Here is a 24192-nt window from a genome sequence, read left to right as displayed (position 1 = left end):
AAGTGGTAGAATTACAGTTTGACTTTGCTCTGTCTGACCGAAGCCTGTGCTCATGCTGGGGCAGAAGAGGGGATTAAGAATAATTGGAGGGGCGCCTGGGTGGCACAGCGGTTAAGCGTCTGCCTTCGGCTCAGGGCGTGATCCCGGCGTTGCGGGATCGAGCCCCACATCAGGCTCCTCTGCTATGAGCCTGCTTCTTCCTCTCCCACTCCCCCTGCTTGTGTTCCCTCTCGCTGGCTGTCTCTATCTCTGTCAAATAAATAAATAAAAAATCTTTAAAAAAAAAAAAAAAGAATAATTGGAGACCGACTACTCTTTGAGAAGTTTGCTGAAAAGAAGATGAGAGAAGTGTATGTGTATGTGTGCAGTTAGAGTTAAATTCCGCAGCAGTGCAGCCTGGCGTATCTCTGCACCATCTTTCAGTTTGCCATCTTCCTTTCAAACCCAAGCTGCTGCTGCTTTCCTTCTACCTTTTTTTTTTTAAGATTTTATTTTTAAATAATCTCAACACCCAACATAGGGCTCAAACCCACAACCCTGAGATCAAGAGTTGTACACTCTACCGACTGAGCCAGCCAGGCGCCCCAAAGCTGCTTCTTTTTGCATTGTTTTCTTTTACGAAAGTGTAGGCTTACAGATTGGTCAAGTGAAAATTAACTGGCTCCCTTTCCCCCTGCCCTGCCCCTCTCCATGTTCCTCCCCAGTAGACTGGAAGCAGAACAAACACTGCTGAGAGTCATTGTCTACTATGCAAATCATTTTACATAAGCAGGACCACATTACACACATGGGTTAACAGTTCATTCTTCTCATGACACATGTTAACAGTTCATTCTTCTCATGACACATAACCTAGAAGTTACTTTTGTTTTATGTCAATGTGTATAGATCTTATGAAATACAACTACATTTGTCCTTCTAAGGACATAGCCTGTATGCTATAGGACTTATTTGCTTAAAAATCTACCCGCAGAAATGCAAATCCAAACTACAGTGAGATATCACTTCACACTGGTCAGAATGGCTAAAACCAACAATACAAGAAACAGCAGGTTTTGGCAAGCATGTGGAGAAAGGGTAACCCTCTTGCACTGTTGATGGGAATGCAGACTGCTGCAGCCACTCTGGAGAACGGTCTGGCGGTTCCTCAAAAAGTTAAAAATAGAACTATCCTGTGATCTAGCATTTGCACTATTTTCCCAAAGAATACAAATGTATTTTTCCCAAAGAATACAAAAATACTAATTCAAAGGGATACACGCACCGTGATGTTTATAGCAGCATTATCAACAATAGCCAAATTGTGGAAACAGCCCAGGTATCCACTGATTGAGGAATGGATAAAGATGTGGTACGTGTGGGTAAAGTAGGTGATGGGGAGTAATGCGTGTGCTTGTGATGAGCACCAGGTGTTGTATAGAAATGTTGAATCACTATATTTACACTAGTATTGCACTGTATGTTAAATAACCTCAATTTAAATAAAAACTTAAAAAAAGAAGAGAGGAAAAAAATCTCCCATCCTTTCATATCATCTTTTGAAGTAATTCATATTCCTCAGTCTAGCATTCAAGATCTTCTGAAGAGGTATGAGACAATTTTCCAGTAAGACCAACTTAATATTTCAACTTGATCTTCCACTACCCTTGCACTTGGCCCAAGCCCAGGCCAGCCTCACCACTTACTGATGATTCTTTGTGTCTTGGTTAATATTGTTTCTTATGACTAAAACTTCTCTCCTGTTATTTCCCATCTTTTTGTGTTCACATGCTGTCTTTCCTGATTGCTATCCTTTCTTTTTCCTTTTCTTTCTTTTTTTTTTTCTTTTCCCTTTACTTAAGTAGACTGTAAGATTCTTCATGGCAGGGCATACTCTTATTCAGCCTTGTATATCCAGCACCTTTTATAATTCAGGTTCATAGATGTTCAGTAAATGTTTATTATGTACTAAATTCACTTATTCGGCAGATACACAAAATGAATTGGGTACAGTTAGCTTTCTGTCCTAAGCCCATCCTCCTAAGAGTCTGTTCTGGTCCCAACCCAGCTATACTCTCTTCCACGTTTAAATTACCTGAACCATCTTGTATTCCTTGTGTCAAAACCAAAGTCTTCCTTTATAGTTACCTTAGTAGACTGCAGGCTCCTTAATAACAAGGACTATGCTTGCTTAGTTTTTTATTTTTGTAGTGACTGGCATAATGCCTGTATACAGTAAGCACTCAGGAAATATTACTAGTTTGGAACTGAATTAAAATGGAAAAAAAAATTCCCAAACGCCAGGAATTTGTACTTTCTAGGGAGTCAGTGGTCTTTCTGCAGTACAAATCCATATCTGTAAAGATGGCTCTGGGGGGCGCCTGGGGGGCTCATGGGGCACCTGGGTGGCTCAGCCGTTAAGCATCTGCCTTCAGCTCAGGTCATGATCCTGGGGTCCTGGGATCGAGCCCTCCATCGGGCTCCTTGCTCAGCAGGAAGCCTGCTTCTCCCTCTCCCACTCCCCCTGCTTGTGTTCCCTCTCTCACTGTCTCTCTGTCAAATAAATAAATAAAATCTTTAAAAAAAAAAAAAGGTGGCTCTGGGATGCTTGAGCTTTGGAGCACTTACAGACCTTTAAGAGCTTAGATTTAAAGCGTGAATAACTGGCTTCTGTTTCCAAACTCTAAGCACTATCTAAATAATAAAGCTGCTTAAGAATAATTCATAATTTCTCTCATAGCAACCCTACATGATTTTTAATTCACTTATGAGGCAGCAAAGGCATAGAGATAGAGAAGCTCTGTGACTCATAAATAGTCAAATAGGAAGGGATCAATGAAGTAAGAATTGAAAGACTGTGCTGTTAGAAATATATGGACATATTGTGAAATGTAGTATCTGTGACATCAACCTGAAATTTAGTGCTTGTACCCAGGTATCCTTAAGTTCTTTTAATAGAACCCCAAAATATTTGTCATCTGTGAGTCACGCATGCATGCAACAACTATTTATTGAGAACTGATTATGTGTCAGTTAGGCATTAATTTAGATGCCAAGATAGAGCAGTGAATAAGATGAAGAGCCAGCCTTTGTGGAATGCACAGTGAACTGATAACAGTGCAAAACTGACTTGGATTCTGGTCTCTTTTTCCCGATTCTGAGCAACTCATCCTGTCTATGCTTCATTTCCTCTTACGTAAAATGAGAGGTTAGACTATAACTTTTTTAAAGGACTTTAGTTTCTTCAAAGTTTTAAGTCTGTGCATTGGACAGAAATCTTAATTTTCCTGAAAGACAGAGCTGGAAATTGGTTTCTTTCATTTTGTTTGTTTAATTTCCTTCCTCTAATATTTCTTGTTCCTATTTCTATCTAGTCAAACTCCCTAATCACTTCTTTTTCTTTAATAGAATAGAAAGAAAAAAGAGGCATCATTCTGCTGTGATTTATGGGTTTTTATTTAAGATTTAATTTATTTATTTATTCCCCCCCAGAGGAACACATACTTTTATTTTTTTAATAATAATATTTTTTATTATGTTAGTCACCATAGAGTACATCCCTAGTTTTTGATGTAAAGTTCCATGATTCATTACTTGCGTATAACACCCAGTGCACCATGCAATACGTGCCCTCCTTAATACCCATCACTAGCCTATCCCATTCCCCCACCCTCCGAACCCCTCAGTTTGTTTCCCGGAGTCCGTAGTCTTTCATGGTTCATTCCCCCTTCTGTTTACCCCCCCTTTCTTCTTCCCTTTCTTCTCCTACTGATCTTCCTACCTCTTATGTTCCATAAATGAGTGAAACCATATGATAATTGTCTTTCTCTGCTTGACTTATTTCACTTAGCATTATCTCCTCCAGTCCCGTCCATGTTGCAGCAAATGTTGAGAAATCGTTCTTTTTCATGGCTGAGTAATATTCCATTGTATATATGGACCACATCTTCTTAATCCAGTCATCTGTTGAAGGGCATCTCGGCTCCTTCCGTGATTTAGCTATTGTGGACAATGCTGCTATGAACATTGGGGTGCATATGGCCCTTCTCTTCACTAAGATTTTATTTATTTATTTGAGAGAGAGAGCACACGTTGGGGGGAGGAGCAGAGGGAGAGGGACAAGTGGACTCTGCACTGAGCCTGATGTGGGGCTTGACCCCACCGTGCCAAGATCACTAACTAAGCCAAAATCAAGAGTCGAATGCTCAACCGACTGAGCACCCAGGCTCCCCTCTGCTGCGATTTATAATTGAGGTGGATTTTGCAGTGCTTAATGATGTCAGACTTAAGTTAGGTTGTAATGCTTAGAAGTGTTTCAGAACTTTGTGGTTCTGTCATGGCGTTAATCAGAAACTTTAGAACCAATATATTGTAGGTCTTTGCTTGGAGGTCCACATGCACAATTAATTAAATCAGTTAACTCTAAAAGCAGAGTTATGTGCAGCATGAATATATTTCATTTTCCCCTTAGGAAAGTAGGGACAAAGTCATTTCCATGAGTCAGCCCTCTTTTTCCATCCTTACCAGTATTTTATTGGTTAGCCTTTCTCATCGCTCCTCTAAAAGGTATCTAAAATGATATTTAAAAAAATACTCCATGACAGAAAAATATTCAGGGTACATGAAGTGAAATAAGCAAGTTTAGAAAAATGTTTTGTCATTTTAAAATTGATGTATTTCTGTAGAAAAAGACTTAAAAATTATGTAACAAAAGCTTAAGTGTTTCTATGTGGATGGACAGGTTATGATCTTCTTTTTATGGTTCTCTTCATTTTCCAATTTTTCTATAATGAACATGTATTATTTTGTAATCAGAGAAAATATTGAGACCACTGTGTCAGGAAGCACATCTCTCTTAACTGGCTTTCCATGCCTTTGTTTTTGCCTGTGTATCTTGCTTCTTAGTGGCCCTCCTTGGTTTCCTGCGGCCCACGCAGTAAGACTCCAACCTGCCCTGGCCCCAGGAACCTCCACAGCCTGGCTTTGCTCAGCCTGCCTTTCCATTTCATCAGTGCCCTTCCCTTTCTGCAGATGTCTCACAAATCCTCCGATGTGTTGTTCTCTTTGATATTCGGTGTTTCAGATGTTGAGGACAAAAGTTCTTCTAAGACCACCTTCCGCTCTTGACGCCAGTATATCAGAAAAGCTTCCACTTCTCACCACCTCTGCCCCTGTCACCCCAGCCATCTGGTTGTTGTGAAGGTGTCCTAACTGCCTTCTTGCTTCATCCTCACCTCCACCACTGTCCTCTGCACGGCAGCCAGAGGTTTCTTTCTAAAATGCCAGTCAGATCATGTCATCCTTCTGCTGAAAACACTCCAAAAGCTCCCACCTCACCCTGAGTGAAAACCAAAGTCTTCACAGGAGCCTCCGAGCCCTATGAAAGCCCAATGTGATGTGATCCTCCCCACAGCTCCACTTCATACACTGGCTTTTAACTATTCCTCAGTTGTACCACACGCATGCTGCCTCATAGGTCTGTCGTTGCTGTTCCTTTTCTGTGCAATGCTGATCCCTTGAGTCTCTGCTCACATATCACTGTCTCAGGGAGGCCTTCCCCGATCACCCTGTATAAAATGGCACATATGCAGCCCTTCAAGACCATGTTTATTTTATTTTTTATATTCACTTCCCACTTAAAAAACAAAAAGAAAGATGTGTTTATTTATTTGAGAGAGAGAGAGAAAGAGTGTGTGCGAGTGCGGGGAATAGCAGAGGGAGAGAAACTCAAGCAGACTCCCCGCCAAGTGCATAGCATGATGCGGGGCTCGATCTCACAACCCGTGAGATCATGACCTGAACCAGAACCACGAGTCGGACGCCCAACTGACTGAGCCACCCAGGTGCTCCTCACTTCTCACATTTTTACCAGTCACATCCATCAGTTAACCATTCACAGCCAGTAGTTACTGAAAGCCAAGTATAATGATGTTCTGGAAGATACAAGAAAATATAACATGCTCTTAAGGGGCATGCATCCTGGTAGGGGAGCAGGACAGAGAGACTTGCAACAGCAAGGGATGGTCCCTGAGAATGCTAAATAGAGCACACATGAGTAGCGTGGCATTTCACAGAAGGGCAGAATCACCGCTCACAGATACAGGGGAGTGGGCTCTTAGGGTGGTTAGAAAGGCTTCGTGGAAGAGTGGGATTTGAGTTGGGCCTGGAAGGGTGGTAAGGTCTGCATAGTGGAGGGAGGGGTCACATCCTGTGGCTCAGGGAACAGAAGGCACCGAGGTGGCACTTGTCAAGCTGCTGAGTGGAGGAAGCCCGGTAAGAAAACGTGCGTGTTGAGGAGTGCCGAGGTTACGAGGCTGTGCAGAATCACAGGGGTCTCCAGAGCCCGGAGCATCTTGAGGGACTGGTGTGTTCTAATGGTCTACCCCATGCCAGGCCACGCTGGAGCCTGACGCAAAGGGAGAACTCAGCAACAATGATCTCCTCTTCATTCAAAATTTTGATACTCTGTTCATCATGGAATTTTTTTTGGCATTAATTTTGATTTTTTAAAATATTGCATTAAACATGATTTATTTTGGTTACTGCATTTTTTGGCACCCACTTAAATTTTGTGCCCAAGGTCATTTCCTCACTTGCTTCAGCCCTAGTCCCAGCCCTGTGTTCTGAAGATGGGTAGAGGGGATATGGGTATTTACTTTATTATTATTATTAATTATGGCTTACTCATATTATACATGTTCTTTGATTAGTAGACAGTATTTCATAAAAAGCAATTAAGCTAAATTAGAATTTTGAGAAGATTTAATTTGGAACTTTGGAGCCTGAAAACCATGAAAGGGAAAATAATCGTTTGTGTTTCTGAGTCAATTTCTGGGGGACAGTGACTTCCTCTTGCTGCATTGCACGCAGGGCAAGCAAAAAGAGTTGTTTTGCTCACATCTAAATGGGGGAAAGGTGACTGGAGGGTCAGGGTGCTAGAGGCTGCAGTCCACTTGGAGACAGACATCCGGCCACTGAGTTGCTGCAGCCAGAGTGTTCTACCTGAGGCAAGCTCCCACAATGGGCCGCACAGGCCAGGCTTGGCCCACACCTCACATAAAGCAAACCTGTCTAGCCTTGCTCGAGAAGCAGCTGCTCACAGGCCGCAGTGCTTACACTGTGAGCCATTCCACGTAGGCCATGGCCCAAGAAACAGTGGAAGGTTCATGAACTCTAAATTTCTCAGGGCTACTTGTATCCAGGAAAGAGGTGATGTTTGACACAGAGTGTTACTCGTACATCTAAAAATGTGAAATCTCTTGTTCATCAGTACACTCGTGACTCATGGAACATGATTTGGTGCCAGGGAAGTCAATGAGCAACGGCACAAATCTCAGAGAAGGCTGAGGGAAGGTTGAGAGGGGCAGGCTGCTCCCTGTGAGTCCACCAGGCACATTGCCCTGCCATTCGTTGGGGACCATCCACTTATCCAGTGCGAGCTGCTTCAGTCTCAGAGGAGACATTTTGGCACAATATGTAGAAGCCGCAGGCTGCATTTTACCATCACAGGAGTGGGTGATCACAGAAGACGGCCGCTTCCTGAGGCCTCGGACCATGATCTGTTCACCACACACCTGCTGGGTTGCTGACCCCTCTTGTCGGCACAACCAGCGAAGTTGTTCTTCAGAACTGAAGGAGAGATAAAAGAGTATTCTAGACAAACAAAAGCTGAAGGAGTTCATCACCACTACAGCGGTCTTACAAGAAATGTTAAAGGGAGTTCTTCAGGCTGTTGAACAAAACACCTGAAACACCTGAACAGGATGAAAACCTGTGCAATTGCTTCTGGGAGAGGTAGTAGAATGAATGGCCATTGTCAAGCTAGAACTCACCCACTGCAGAACCTTACTGCTTAGAGCTACCTGGCGTCCACACGGGGAGGAGTCATGCAGCCTGTGCGTTTTCCTATAGCTGTCTTTACCGGTACTCCACTTCGGCCTCAGTGAAACACTGGGATAGTGTCCAAGGCTACTGGGATCTTCACAGTGCAGGCTCCCCGGTAAGCAGATGTCTTAGAATCCTTCCAGACCGCCTTTGATCCTGGCAGAAACATAATGACCACATGATAGCTTTAGGTTCTCTGATTGGATGAAGCAATAAAGCACTTCTTTTTAGGCAACTGTCTGTTGAGCCTGGCTTCTTGAGCCCTATCCTGATATGCTAAGCTTCCATGTTCCGTCAAGATCATGTTTAAACCTCCTGTGAAAACCTGGCCCTCTCCGTGTGTACAGTTGATCCCTCCCTTAACACTCCCCATGATGTATTTCAGTGACTGGTTTCTGTGTCCACCTGCTCCACAAGTCTGTGAGCACCATGGTGGTGAGGACTATAGCCTTTTCTCTCCCTTCCCTCGTGCAAGGTCTTGTACAGTGATTGGCCCAGAACAGATAGGCCATAAACATTGAATCAGTAATCAGGGGTTCAGAGTTTACTAAGATTTTTATACTTCTTCCTTCAATTTCTTCAGGCTGCAAGAATTAGTCGATCGAGTGCTGGAACGTTTTCAGGCGTCTGGACTCATCGTGAAAGAGTGGAATAGTGTGAAACTCCATGCAACAGTGATGAACACTCTATTCAGGAAGGACCCCAATGGTAAGTCCCACATAGAACTGTAGCATAGTTTATGATCAGCAAGGCCTTGTGATATCCTGGGGTTCGAGCAAGATGGACTATCAAAGAATCTCTGGTAATCTTCTTTCTTTGAATCTTTAACTTGTTTGGATGAGCACAGCAGAAGTGGGCAGGGACCTATCTAGCGTGGGACTGTGACACTCCAGGTCTTTGATTTCTGTTGCACATAGGGTTGCCAGATTTAGCAAAAAGAAATAAAAGATGCCTAGGGAAATTTTAGGTAAACAGTGACTAATTATTTTTGTCTGAGCGTGTTCCATGTAATACTTGGTGGCTTTTTGAAAAGAAGAAAGTAGGAAGGAAGATTAGCTAGTAAAGGTAAAGGTTAGGCCAGTGGTTCTCAACTACGGGCAACTTTGCCCCCCTACCCCGTCCCCCAGCCTCAGGACATTTGTCACACATAGGGGGTTGAGGCTGCATTGCTACTGCTGGCACCTAGTGAAAAGAGGCCAGCGATGGTGCTTATTAACTCTACAATGGCAGAAGAGCCCACTTCAACAAAGAAGTATCTAGAAATGTCAGTAACACCCAGGTTGAGAAACCTGGTGTTAGAGTAATAATTTTTCCTCACATGGAATCTGAGCCTTTATATAAAAATGCCTCAAGTGTCCTTGATTTGGGATAATTAATCTACATTTCAAAAAGGATTCTTTTCTTTCCATTGCCTTCCCCACCCTACCCCCACGTGAGACCTTTTCTAGCACATTCAGGATCTGTCTGATTAGGAGCACAAATTCAAGTTATATGCAGCTTCTCCTTCTAAAACTTGTTTGAAAGATACCAGCATCAAAATCCCATATTCAGGTTTTACTTCCTTTGTGTAGGACCTGACCTTGGTGTTAGAAAGTTTAGGTTGGAAGAGGACTCCATCAGGCCTTGAACCCATAAACTATTTGTAGATTTATACTCTAGGACGGTTTGTGTGTCCCTTTTTGTCAAAGTACAGTTGACCCTTCAGCAATTCAGTTTGCACTGTCCTGGTCCACTTATACACGGAATTCTTTCAATAACTATAGCATAGTACATTTTCTGTTCCTTATAGTTTTCTTAATATTTTCTTTTTTCTTGGGGTGCCTGGGTGGCTCAGTTGGTTAAGTGTCTGCCTTCAGCTCAGGTCATAGTCCTGGAATCCCAGGATTGAGCCACGCATGGGGCTCCCCACTCAGTGGGGAGTCTGACCCTCCCGCCTCTTGTGCTCTGTCTCTCTCTCTCTCACTCTCATTCTCTCAAATAAACAAATAAAATATTGAAAAAATATTTTTTTTCTTGTTTACTTTATTGTAAGAATGCAGTATATAATACATATAACATACAAAATATGTATTAATTGACTGGTTATATTATCAGTAAGACTTTTGGCCAATAGTAGTAGTTTAGTTTTAGCAGAGTCAAAAGTTATACGAATTTTCAACTAATCCCCATTGTTCAAGGGTCAGCTGTACATCTTTTTATTTCTCTCGGATATATACCAAAGATCCCAACTGCAAGTCATTTAATAGTAACCCTATTTTCTTAGAGCCATTGTAGGACTAAGAGATATGTAGCTGTCCACATTTTGGTTCTGTTGTTAATGTTTTGTGATATTAGATTGTATTTTATCTAAGATTTTTCTAAATAAATCACTATTTTACTTTTGTGAATACTGAGATCAAAAGTGATTCAAATGACTCAAAGCCTATAGACTCTTGTTTGGGTACTTAATAGAATCCAAAACTCTATACTTGTTCTTATGGAATACTTTTTTTTTTTTTTTCATTTGAGACATAGTATTGCAGAAGAATATTTGGAATTTTGGAAAAAATTTTTCTGGAATATTTCATATTTATATATGTATGTACCTTGTCCAGTGGGAACATTTAAAGGATTTTGTGGTATTTATTTTGTTCTGGATGGTCAGTTTTAAGTTTGGAAACATAGTTAGATCCTCTGAGGCGATGTACATTTTAACATTACTATGTAACGATAGTTCTAGAACTCTAGAGTATACTCTAAATTCTTTGGTTCAGAAGATATTTTGTATCCAGCACCAGCCAATAGAACTCCCTGTGATGATGAAAATATTCTGTACCCATGATGTCCAATATGGTAGCCACGATCCACGTGTAGTTATTGAGCACGTGGAGGTGGGTAGTGAGCCTGAGAAAGTGAACTTTTCATTTTAATTAATTTAAATTAATTAAATTTAATCACATGTGGCTAGAGGCTACCAATTTGGACAGTGCAGGTATAGACAGTTTTTTATTAGACATTTAATGCTATCAGCAGTACATTCTGAAAATATCCTAGTCCTTCAATTTTACTTCAGAACTCTTACCATACTCCATTATTAACTAACCTTTTGACATAAAAAGAGTTGAATTACGCAGGAATCTGTATCTTCTAAATTGTGTGGATCCAGATTTATATTCAGTTAGCACTTGGGCTCCATGTAAGAAAATGTTCTGTGTTCACAGTCAAGTTATCTTTTCCTACTTAGAGATAGTTTGGATATAACACCTTTATTGAGATACAATTCACATACTATGAATTTAAATGATTCACTCATTTAAAGTATCTAAGTCAGGGGCGCCTGGGTGGCTCAGTCGGTTGAGGATCTGACTCCTGATTTCAGCTCAGATCACGATCTCAGGGTCGTGAGACTGAGCTCCACCTCACGCTACACACTTGGCAGGGAGTCTTCTTAAGGTTCTCTCTCTCCTCCTCCCCCGCCCCTCCCCCTGCTCACATTTGCCCACATTGCATGCTCTCTCTCTCCCTCAAATAAATAAATCTTTAAAAAGATAATAAAATAAAAATATATAATTCAGTGATTTTTTTTGTATAGTCAGCGTTATGCAGCCATTACCATGATCAGTTTTAGAACATTTTCATCACTCTAAAAAGAAACCCCATTGGCAGTGTGACTCATTTTCCCCTAATGTTTTAGTCCTAGGTACCCTCAGTCTAATTTCTGTCCTACAGATTTGCCTTTTCTGGATGTTTAGTGTAAATAGGATCATGCAATATGTGATGTTCTAGGACTGCTTTCTTTCACCTAGCATGGTGTCTACAGGGTTCTTCCATGTGATAGCATGTATCGTACCTCATTTCCTTTTTAGTGCCAAATAATCTTCCATTGTGTGGATGTACCACATCTTATTTATCCATTCCTCAGTTGATGGACATTTGTATTGTTTCTTCTTTTTGATTATTACAATTCATGCTTCTGTGAACAATGTTACATACAAGTTTTTGTGTGTGGATATCTTTTCACTTTTCTTGGGTATATACTTAAGAGTGAAATTTCTGGGTCCTATGGTAACCAGTGTTTGACTTTTTGAGGAACTGCCAGACTGTTTTCCGAAGTGGCTGCACCACTTTACATTCCCACCAGCAGTGCACGAGGGTTCCATTTTCTCCACATCTTTGCCAACTCTTGTTATTACCTGTTTTTTTTTATTATTGCCATAATTTTAAATGTGAGGTGGTACCATTTTGGTTTTGATTTGCTTTTCCCTGATGGCTAGTACTATTTACAGGTTTTGAACCTGTCATTAAGCTTTTCAGTCTTCAGGGGCGCCTGGGTGGCTCAGTCAGTTAAGCGTCCAACACTTGATTTTAGCTCTGGTCATGATCTCAGGGTTGTGAGACTGAGCCCTGCGTGGGGCTTTACACTGGGTGTGGAGCCTGCTTAAGATTCTTTCTCTCCCTCCACTCCCCTCCCCCCCAAAAAACCCCTTTCAATCTTCAGATATCATTACTGGTTCTTGTTTTTGTTTTTGTTTTTAAGTAGGCTCCATGTCCAGCATGGAGCCCAACACGGGGCTTGAATTCAGGACCCTGAGATCAAGACCTGAGCTGAGATCAACGGTTGGATGCTTAACCAACCAAGCCACCCAGGCACTCCTCACTACTGCTTTTTAATTGATATTTGTGTAGTATGAATTTACTTTAAAGTTTCACATCACCTGTTGGGGCACCTGGGTGGTACAGTTGGTTGAGTGTCCGGCTCTTGGTTTCAGCTCAGGTCATGATCTCAGGGTCGTGATATTCAGCCCCACTTTAGGCTCTGTGCTCAGTATGGAGTCTGCTTGGGATTCTCTCTCCCTCTCCCCCCCAACCAGGTGCACATGCACGTGCATGTTCTCCCTCTCTCTCTCTAAAATAAATAAATCTTTAAAGTTTCACCTCTCCTTTTAACAAGGGACTTGTTTTTAATTTGTGACATATACATGGTATTGGGGTCTTTGATTAAGAGAATACTTTCTTATTAGAAATTACCAAAATGTAATTCCAGTGGGCTAGCTAATATATATTATGCTCATGGAGTTAGCGGCCTGGACATATTTTACCAATTCTGACTTGGTATCTCCATATCTATATATAATAAAAGAACATATTCCAGAAGTGGAAATACAGATATTTTTGAGTGTCCATTGGTGGGCAGGAGAGGGCTGATATTTTAGAAAATATTCTGAGGGTTAAATAATTCTTAAGGATGCTTTGAATTTTCTATACCTTGGATTCTTCTCTGGTTGAATTTTTACTTGAAAAGGACATAGAATAAGGTGTTTCACTCTTTCTTACCTGTCATCCTTTCTTTTGAAATCCTTTTTCCTGCTATACTTCAAGGATGTCTTTTGGGATAAGCAAGCTAAATTAACACAAGGTCATAGATGTGCTGCATTTCTGTATAGAATGTCTGTAAAAATACCCTTGATTTCAACTGAAAAGGGCTCTTTCATTTGGGGGGGGGGGTTCTTAAACCAGCCCACTTCATGTTGGTTGCAGCCCAAATCAATGTTGCTAGCATTTTTGACTACTTAATTTGTGAATTTTTATATATTTTTACATATTTAAAAATGCACATAGCTTATACAAAATCATGGGTTTTTAGACTGCCGGGAACCTTTGGAGATCACCTAGTCTTAACCTGTAACTGTGTGAATGAACTGAGGTCTATAGAGGAGATATAATTTGCCTAATAGCATGGCTCATTTTACATACAAACACCCTCCAGCCCACATCTTCTTTATCCACTCATCTATAGATGGACACATGGGCTGCTTCCATATCTTGGCTATTGTAAATAATGTTGCAATAAACATAGGGGTGCATGTATCTTTTTGAATTAGTGTTTTCATTTTCTTTGAAAATGGAAGTGAAATTACTGGATTGTATGGTATTTGTATTTTACTTTTTTTTGAGGAACCTCCATACTGTTGTTCCAGTTTGCATTCTTACCAACAGTGTATGAGGGTTCCTTTTTCTCTAGGTCTTTGCCAACACGTGTCATTTCTTGTCTTTTTGATGAATGGGTAAAGGAGATGTTTGTGTGTGGGGGGGTGTGTGTGTACATGTATACGCATACACAATGGAATACAACTCAGCCATAAAAAAGAATGAACTTTGCCATTTGTGACAACATGGATGGACCGAGAGTGTATTATGCAAAGTGAAATAAATCAGACAAAGACAAATACCAGATGATTTTACTTATATGTAGAATCTGTACATTTTAAAAAAAGATTATTTGTTTATTTATTATTAGAGAGAGAATGCACAGAGGGAGAGGTGAGGGAGAAGCAGACTCCCCGCTGAGCAGAGAGCCTGACTTGGGACTCGATCCCAGGACCCCAAGATCGTGACCTGAGCCAAAGGCAGACGCTTAACCGACTGAGCCACCCCGGCGCCCCTTTACTTATATGTAGAATCTAAAAAACAAACAAAAAACAGAAGTAGATTCATAAATACAGAGAGCAAACTGGTGATTGCCAGAGGGGAGGTTGGGGTTGGGATGGCAAAATAGGTAAAGGGGATTAAGAGGTACAGACTTCCAGTTATAAAATAAATAAGTTACAGAGGTGAAAAGTACAGCATAGGGAATACAGCCAATAATGTTGTAATAACATTGTATGACAGATGGTGTGTGGCAGATGGTGACTACACTTACCATGGTGAGCACTGAGTAATGTATAGAATTGTCAGATCACTCTGTTGTACACCTGAAAGTAATATAACATTGTATGTCAACTGTACTTTAAAAGCATATGGTTAATTACATAGGTAACGTACCTTGAGTACTCGGACAGTGTTGAATGAATAAATGTGTACTGAATTGATGACAGAGCTGAGACTGGACGCTGGGCCTTCTGACTCAGACTGATGCTTTTCCCTCCTATTATGCCACGTTCCAGGTAGTACATGAAGACATTGCTAGTTGTACCTATAGGAACTCAAAAGAAAACAAATGTAAGTAACCCAAGTTTCTCTTCTAACATTATCTTTGAAATATTTACAGCTGAAGGCAGGTACAATCTCTACACAGCGGATGGCAAATACATCTTCAAGGAAAGAGAATCATTTGACGGGCGAAACATTTTAAAGGTCAGTATGTAGCAGGGTGGATTGGAAATCCTTTGGCATGTGTCCTAAAATAAGAGAGTAAAACAAGTCCTTCTCCTTTTAACAACAAAGTATATTTTTCTCATGCTTCTCATGAGGATCATTGATTGAAAGGTCTGGCTGAAAAAAAAATTTTTTTTAATGTCCTAAAGGAAGAGAAATCTTTTTGAATCTGTTGAGGCTATGATATCTCTTAGAGTACTTGAAATTGGTGATTTCAGAAACAAGTATCCTGACTACTTGGACTCATAGGAATACGTTGATTTTAACCTGGTGTTTACTCTCTATTTTACCTCTGGAGCTCTGAGTTTGCTTTTTTTTTTTAAGTGAAAAAGAATTGTTTGTTTTGTTTTAGTAGACTTCTCTTTTCACCCATAGTCCCTCTCTAAAGTTGCTTTGTAGGGATGCCTGGGTGGCTTAGTTGGTTACGTGTCTGCCTTCAGCTCAGGTCATGATCCCAAGGTCCTGAGATCGAGTCCTGCGTCGGGCTCCTTGCTCAGCGGAGAGTCTGCTTCTCCCTCTGCCTTCTGCTCCCCCTGCTTGTGCTCGCTCACTCTCTCTGTCTCTCTGATAAATAAATAAATAAAATCTTTTAAATAAATAAATAAATAAAGTTGCTTTGTAACCTGTTTTTACTCAGAAATAGCACATGTTCTGAAAAGTAGGTGGTCTCTTTCTGGCTGTTGAGCTTTGCTTCCTGAGTGTTAAATTAATCTCTGAAATTTCCATAAAAAGGGTTCTTCAGGATTGCATTGATCTTTCTCCTACAGACCACATTCTGTAATATCCATGATTTATGCCATCTGTTAGGTTAGCATGTCATTGTGCCTCTGGGCAAACGGACACAGAAGCTGATACAATGGAGAGGTTTTGGAGTCTTCATTTCATTTGTTCTGTAATGGTTTAGGTCATACATTTTCAAGGCCTTACATTTTTTTTGGAGCTGGGAGGAGAGTGTGTGTATATAACTTCAGAATAAGCTTTAGCTTTAAAAATGCTTTTTCTTTTTCCTTCCCCACCTCATCTTCCATTGCCTTATCTTGGCACTTTTCTTGCCAAAAGCTTAATGTGTCCCCATTACCTGTAATTAATGACATCACTTTAGCAGCTGCAAACTCCTTACTGCAGAGCCCCACATGGCAGTGACCAGATTCCCTGTTAGGCAGGCATTTAGGCTCCTATGCTGCAGAGCTAGGTTGATTTCTTCTTTTCCCTGATATCTCTCTTCTTTTTTGAGTACTTCTCTCGTTGTCAAAGTAGCTAGGGTGGCTTTGGTTTGAGTGGCAAGCTGCTAATGAATTCAGCTTTAGTTAACTGATTTTCCCAGGCCCCAGCTTCAGTGCGATAGGAATCTTTGTCCTCCTCCATCTCATTTCCTGGGGCTTTTCCAATAATAGCATTAATCACTTTGCTTTGTTGTTGTTAGTTTGATTAAGAAAGAAAGTAGACCGAATGGGGAAAGAAAGCTGTAGGAATGACTGAAGCCAACTTGATTCTTTTGGAATCAGAATTAAAGCTCAAAAGGTGTGCCGATGAAAGTCAAGTGTGAGGTGCTGTGCCACCTGTAAGAGGGGGGTGATGGCAGAGAGCGTGTGCAGTAACTGCATGAACAGGGTGGGTCTCTCACCTGATACTTCATTTCTCATTCTGGAAAGCTAGTCTTGCAGTGTAAAGATGCTTTGCCTCGAAGTCTTCCTCACCACCCCAGTTAGGACATGGGTGCAGCTCCCTCTAGTGTTAACAAGGGCTTGCTATGTCAGTGGTACCCTTACTGGTTCCTGCCTCAGAGTTTTAGAGCTGGGCTCAGCCAGCGACTTAGAGACCATTTAATCCACTTTCCCACTTCAGTCTCTAAGGGCACAAGAGCCAATGTGGCTGAAGCGACTTGCCAAAGGTTATACCGCTAGTTAGTAGCGGGGTCTGAATTAACAAAAAGATTCAAGTCACAGGATTACCATTGTTTTGCTGCCTCCCATAAAGATGCTCAGTGTTTAGGTAGAGATCATTAGGTATTTGAAGTTGGGCATATCTGTTCGAACTCTGATAAAGTCTGATTAGAAGTCATTTCATAAATGTTGGGCAATGGTGTGTGCCAGTTAGTCTAAAACCGTGGCTAATTAAGAATTAGACTTTGAATTGAATGCAATACCAACATACCAACAGAAATACTTACTGAGTGTATACCATCTGCCAGGCCATGTGCCCTGCAGATAAAACAGTCATTATGATACAGTTCCTACCTTCCAGGAGCTTCCTGTCTTTGAGGAGTACAGACGGTTAATAGGCAATTACAGTGAGTGAGTTATGAATATGGGAGTGAGTTATGAATATGGAAGAGAAGTCCCTTTGAACACAGTTAGAACAAAGTGTCCTTTGATACGGTGTCTAATATTTTACTTTTTAATCATTAGCTGCAGAAAATGGAATGTTTCACCTATATTCAGTCAAAGGAATTCACTTTTCTTTGAGAATAAAGGTAAAACGTGGCCTCCAACAATTACCTGTGCCCAAATGCAGAAGAGGTAATAATTATGTTTGTAAAGTAGCTATGGTAGCCCACCTTTTGGAATTACCATGAATGAACGTGCCTTTCTCAACTAGAACATGAGAACCCACAGGCCCAGAAACCCTTGGGGAGGAAAAGATTCATAAAAACCAATGAATTATATATGTAGTTTTATACCAGATGAAATTATTATGTTTAGAAAGAAAAAAACATCAATTTCACTAACAAGATAGGAGCTGACTTGGAGAAAACCGAAAGGTTAACTGCATTGGTTGTAGGAGCCCAAGCATATGTGTGCAGCATATTAACAACTGCATAGGTCAAGGATCAGGAATGCTGGTGATGAGAAGCAGCCTTGGAAAAAAAGCAACTTCATCTACTATTCGAAGAGAAACAAAACGAGAAAGCAAGTCATTGCTCATTGCTGTAAGAATTTAATAAGTAACAGCCAATTGCTATTCTACTCCATGAAGAGAATCGGTCCTCTTGGCTTGGTGTAATATTATGTGTTCCGGGTGCCTTAATAAGAAAGAGAAAAAGTCTTTAATGACTTTGGGAGGAAGAAGCCACATTTTTCTTTTGTACGGCTCTTTTGAGAGTTGTTGCAGCAGTAATAGACCGGTATTGGGTTATTCCTAGCTAAAATGAGAATTTTCTTACCTTAAGAAGGACTTTGGAAGAACTGACAACTAAAGAACCACTGCCCTGTGTTTTTTGAACCAGAAAAAGAACATATTTAGTTGTGCTGGGCTGTTAGAGAAGACTGACAGCTCTGAAAGGAGAAGGTACGAGTGAAGAAGACCTAGGCCAAATTCAGAGGGTAGTGTCCCCTCAGAGAGTTTCTATTTCTGATCTAAGAGATAGGAGCAAAGATGTTGTTTGTTTATCCATAAGGCAGTGATGAACTTGTAATTGGAGAAATCCTGCCGACCCAAAGACACAGTGCCAGAAATAACTGCCCCTTGCAAGTAGGACAGTCACTCACTGCCAGCTTCGGAGAGAGAAGCGGTCTCAATGGCAGTCTGTTCGGGGGGCCTCTGAAATGGCCTTAAGCAGTGGAATCACTGTTCCAAAACTGTGCTCTCAGCACATTGAACAGGGGCACGGTATTGACTGTTGGAAAGCATAGCTTCTGACTGCAGAGTGAAGAGGAGATATCAGAGCCCTAGCTTGTACTCACCAGAGGGGAGGGGATGTCGTGCAAATAAAGACGCAGTTGATGTATTTAGGAAGGAATAGAAAGAAAGTGCTACAGGTCCAGAATCAAAGGACGCCATGAAAGTGCCATTTCTTGAGACACTTAAAACTCCTGGAAAATATAAACCAAGTAAAAAGGAGATGAGTTTGTGCCTTTTCCATTTTATATATAGGAATCTTTAAATTTAGAGAAAGAGGGAATTGGTGCTATTAAACCGTATTAAGTTTTTTTAAGATTTATTTATTCATTTTAGAGAGGGGGGAGGGGCAGAGGGAGAGGGAAAGCAGACTCCCCACTGAGTACAGAACCCCAACATAGGCTCATCCCAGGACCCTGAGATCATGCCCTGAGCTGAAACACAGAGTCGGATGCTTAACCGACTGAGCTACCCAGGGGCCCCTAAACCGTATTAATTTTTAATACTTTACTTGAAAATATGTTTTAATCTATCTAGCCACATTGAGACTTTCCTTGAAAGCTGTAAATGACAGTAGCTCAAATATTTCTCATTTTTGCTTTTGTTCTATCTCTGCCCCTTAATATCTTTAAAAAATGACAGGTAGAATAAATAAGTTTAAATGAGATCTTTATTTAATTTGCTTAAGGAAGCTGTTTAAAAATATGTACTATTTTATCTTTTTTTGTGAAACATAACATAGAAAAGTGCATGATATATACATATACTGTTTAACAAATGACCATGAAGTGAACAGTGTAACTACTCCCAAGGTCAAAAAGTAGAACATACCTCTCCTGTCCCTCCCTGGCCAACTCCAGTTTGTCTGTCTGAAGGTAACAAAGTCACAATTAAATTCTTAAACACGCTCAGTGAAGATGCTTGTTTTGAATGATTACTTTCTTTCAAAGTATTAGAAGAGTATTGAAAAACTGAATTCATTTTTTTTCCCTAGAGAAGAGAAGTGAGATTGAGAACTATATAGTAATTAAAAAAAAAAAAAGATATTAGGGACACCTGGCTGGTTCAGTCAGTAGAGCATGGGACTCTTGATTTTGGGGTCATGAGTTTGAGTCCCCCCGTTGGGTGTGAAGCCTACTTAAAAAAAAAAACAACCACACATTAATGACTACAAAGAGAGACTAGACTAGTGTTTAGAAACTGTATTATTTCTTCTCTTTTTTTTTTTTTAGATTTATTTATTTATCTCAGGAAAATGCTCAAGCATGCACACACATGAGTGGGGGAGGGGCAGAGGGAGAGGGAAAGAGAGAGAATCTCCAGCAGACTCCCCTGCTGAGTGCGGAGCCTGACGCCGGTCTGGATCTCACCACCTTGAGATCATGACCTGAGCCGAAATCAAGAGTTGGATGCTTAACTGACTGAGCCACCCAGACACCCCAGAAACTATATTATTTTTAAGGACGAAAAGAAAACATTGTGTCTTTCATTATCCATATCCACTTCAATTTTTAGCCATATTATATATTGTTATTGAAGATTACTTCTTAGTCACACGGCTCTTTAGAATTCTTTTTTCCCCCCAAAACTCAACTCTTTCAGAAAGGCTTTCTTTGGAAGTCTGTCACTAACTGTTCCATCGCACTATTGTATCAGGATAAACAACAGCAAATCGAATGTAGAATACAATTATTGTCTCTCATTACCATGGTAGCTATGGTGTCATTTTTACTACCTGATATTTCTGTGACTTGAAATTTTTTTTGGAATGTGAAATTTTAATGTTTACATAAAATCAGTAAACAGATGTCACTTCCTCTCTAAGCTATTTATTCATATACACTATTTACACTTATTAAATTCCGTTCCCTTGGACATACTAATATTCTGTGATAGTTTTTGTCGATAGCATTGAAAGCAGTCACATTATTCTTGATAATCATGTGAAGTAGGAAATGTGTTAGAGGAGCAAACATACAACTTTCTGAAGAATTTCACTCATCAAGTTAAGATGTTGTGGAAAAGGTCAATTAGAGAATAAGAGAATCCATTGAAATCACACACACACACACACACACACGTATGTATATATACACGTACTCAAACATACATATCTTCAATTAAGGATTGGAAGATAAAGTTAAAATCTCTGGCAAAGGTGAAGACATGGAAAATATGAGGGGAAAATGTGGCAAAGAGGATCCTTAAGCAGTGTAAAAATTAACTATTAGCATTCTAAATGGAAAAGAAAAAGATTCTAAAAGGAGAATTACAGGTGAAAAAACAAAAAGCTTCTCAAAGGAGAAAGTAGAGCATGAGTTCTTGAACTTGGATGCAGGAGGCTCTAGACTGGGAGTGTCCCCAGGCACCTGGCAGTTGCAAAGAAGAATCCTCTCCAGAAGACAGTTTCATCACCCTCCACCAAATAATATTCCTCCAAGGAACTTTTCCCCCAAAATGGCCAGTACACAAAGATAACTGGGCCTGTGAGGAGACCGCTCCCCATGAGCAAACAGACATCTCAAAACTCAAAGACATGAGATACTGGAGTCGTGAGACTTAGGCTGAAAACAGCTATGTTTACTGTGTTCAGAGAAATTAAAAGCCAAGCTTAAAATTTTTATCGGATAATGGGAAACTGTTACAAAAGCAAAGTGACGTAGCAGTTTTAAAAACCAAACAGAAATGCTAGAATGGTAGAATGCAGTATCTGAAATTAGGAGCTCAGTGGCTGGGTTTAGCAGGAAAGTAGACATAGCTAAAGAGATGGAGTGGGCTGGAAGTTAAGTCAGAAGAAATCATCCAGAACATTGCATGGATAGAAAGGTAAAAATTGTAGCTGAGAGGATAAGAGACATGTAGGACAGAGTGAGAAGATCTAACTAACCTGTGTTTAGCCAGATCCCCAGAGGGAGAGGAGAGAGAGAACAGAGCAGAGCTGATGAAAGACCTCAACTCATTGATAAAGGAGCACAGGAGTCCCAAACAGAAGTTCTGTGAAGCGAGCTTATATTGTACTTTTCTTTCCTACAACTTGTGACTACATCACAGACAACTTAATGAACTACTTGGCCCCCAGCTGTTTTTTTTTTTTTCAAGATTTTATTCATTTATTCGACAGAGATAGAGACAGCCAGCGAGAGAGGGAACACAAGCAGGGGGAGTGGGAGAGGAAGAAGCAGGCTCATAGCAGAGGAGCCTGATGTGGGGCTCGATCCCACAACGCCGGGATCACGCCCTGAGCCGAAGGCAGACTCCCAACTGCTGTGCCACCCAGGCGCCCCCCAGCTGTTTTTAAACTGAATTGGGGCACTGGATGGCTCAGTGGGTTAGCGTCTGCCTTCAGCTCAGGTCATGATCTCAGGGTCCTGGGATCGAGTTCCGCATGGGGCTCCTTGCTCAGTGGGGAGTCTGCTTCTCCCTCTGTGATCTTTTTTGCTCTCACTCTCTTTCAAATAAATTAATTAAAATCTTAAAAGATTTTGAGAGAGTAAGTGTGCACGCATGAGACTGAGAGAGAAGGAGAACAGGGGCAGGGGCAGTGAGAGAGGGAGAAGCAGACTCCCCACTGAGCAGGGTCCTGGGGCTCCATCCCAGGACCCTGGGATCATGACTTGAGCCGAAGGCAGACGCTTAACCAACTGAGCTCCCAGGCGCCCCTAAATAATTTAAAATCTTTAAAAAAAATAAACTGGCTGGAATTTGTTGGCAGTACTTACATTACAGAGAACAAAAAACAAAACAGGAAATTCAGCTAAAGAATGTGTTTCTTAAAGTCAATGATAAAAACAAGAAAGAAGGATAAAAGGTATCCAGGAATTCTTTTTACTATTCTTATAACTTTGCTGTAAATCTGAAACTGTCAAAATAAAAATTTCTAAAAGAAGGAAAGACAGACGTGCACTTAGGAGGGGTTTAGGACGCTAGCCATTTGTTGCGTATATGTATTTTAAATAACTGCCTTCCAGAAGAGTTTATTGAAGTCTTGGCTGTGTTTTGTTTCAGTGTTTAAGAAAGTTACAGCTTTTATTAATTGTTGATCTTACTGCAAAAATTGGGCCATTTGATTTCAAAGGGTATAAAAGTTTAAGGAACAACTTTCTGTTTAGAATGTTTCATATTAGAGTAAGCTAGGAAGCAGCATCTTTCATTAGAGTGTTTTTTGTTTGAAGAAATGAGTTCATTTCTCTAAAAAGCCATTCTTCCTGCTGTCATCCTTTTCAAACTATCCCCTATTTAATTCCTTGAAACCTAGCTCTCACCTCTATTGTTGAACTACAACACTGTAAAAGGTCACCAGTGGCCCCTGTTTGTTTAGTGCCTTGACTCACTTTTATTTTTTCCCAGTAACCACACTGAGAGTATTAAGCCTTTTTCTCCTTCAGATGTTCTCTTCTCTTGGCTTCAGTGGCCATTGGCTCTCCTGGTTTTTTTCCCTGCCCCTGAATCTACTTTTTTTTTTTTTTTTTTTTTTTTAAATTCACTGCCTTGTAGGGCTGCTTTTAAGGTTTGTCCTTATCGCTCTGTTTCTCTTTTACTGCAGTCTTGTTATGTGCAAATTCTACTCATTCTCCAAATACAGATAGTACCTCTGTGTGTTTGGGGAAGACCATCCCAGTCGCTGACACTCTTCCCTCCTCTCCTCACCTTGATCGTGCAGAGACCCGACCCGTCATGTGCTCCCCAGTATTTCGCAGTGTTCTTGCACCTAGTGAGCACTCTGCTAGCTTTTCCCGATTGCCGCACTAAGACAGTTTTTTACAGTAATCAGATTTCGGAGGAGAAGAAAAAGATTCTCTGTTTGCCAAAGGGGATAGTTTTTAACCCCATCCTTGAGATTGTAAACTCTTAGAGCAGGGGCCAGCAAACCATAGTCTGAGGGCCTAATACTTCCTGCCCCCTGTTTTGCATATGGCCCTCAGACTGTGAATGTTTTTTATGTTTCTTAATGGTTGGAAAAAATCAAAAGAAGAGTAATATTTCAGGACGTGTAAAAATCATGTAAAATTCAAATGCCAGCATCCATAAATGAAGTTTTATTGGCACACAGCCACCCTGACTTGGTTGTGCACTGACTGCTTCAGTGCTGCAGGGCCAGCGTTGAGAAGTTGTGACAGACGCCATATGGACACCTCGCCCTTTATGGGAAAAGTTTGCTGATACCTAAGTGGTTAGAGTTTAGTTTAATTTTCTTTTATTTCACCCAAAACAACTTCTTTATGATTAGATATGATGCTCATATTTAATAGACCTTCAAGATATACTAATTATGTCATAAATAGTTAATAGTCAATCCTATTGAATTTCTGTTTACTTGAGTCTTTTCTAGCAAACGTTTATTTTTAAAGATTGTATTTATTTGAGAGAGTGAGAGAGAGCACAAGTGAGAGAGAGAGAACATGAGGAGGGGAGGGGCAGAGGGAGAGGGAGAAGCCGACTCCCCCCTGAGCAAGGAGCCCCATGCAGGGCTCGATCCCAGGACCCATGACCTAAGCCAAAGGCAGACGCTTAATCGACTGAGCCACCCAGGAACCCCTGTTTATTTATTTTTTAAGGAGTTTACTAAATTCAAGAAAA

At 40.8% G+C, this 24192-nt stretch overlaps 1 protein-coding gene across 4 annotated transcripts in view; it reads left to right on the top strand.

Moving 5' to 3' along the window:
- The window catches only part of ASCC1 (activating signal cointegrator 1 complex subunit 1), a 94468-nt gene that overhangs the window by 56840 nt on the left and 13436 nt on the right, over window positions 1-24192 (top strand). For all 4 annotated transcript variants that reach the window (XM_011236029.3, XM_034662661.1, XM_034662660.1 and 1 more), the window contains exons 8-9: window positions 8447-8571; window positions 14891-14976. In XM_011236029.3, the coding sequence (XP_011234331.1) occupies window positions 8447-8571; window positions 14891-14976 (211 nt within the window). The remainder of the gene's footprint in view (window positions 1-8446; window positions 8572-14890; window positions 14977-24192) is intronic.

This window comes from Ailuropoda melanoleuca, chromosome 6 (assembly GCF_002007445.2).
Source record: "Ailuropoda melanoleuca isolate Jingjing chromosome 6, ASM200744v2, whole genome shotgun sequence".
Taxonomy (NCBI): domain Eukaryota; kingdom Metazoa; phylum Chordata; class Mammalia; order Carnivora; family Ursidae; genus Ailuropoda; species Ailuropoda melanoleuca.
Note: the sequence above shows the minus strand (reverse complement) of the source record. Positions and strands in the feature narration are given on the sequence as shown.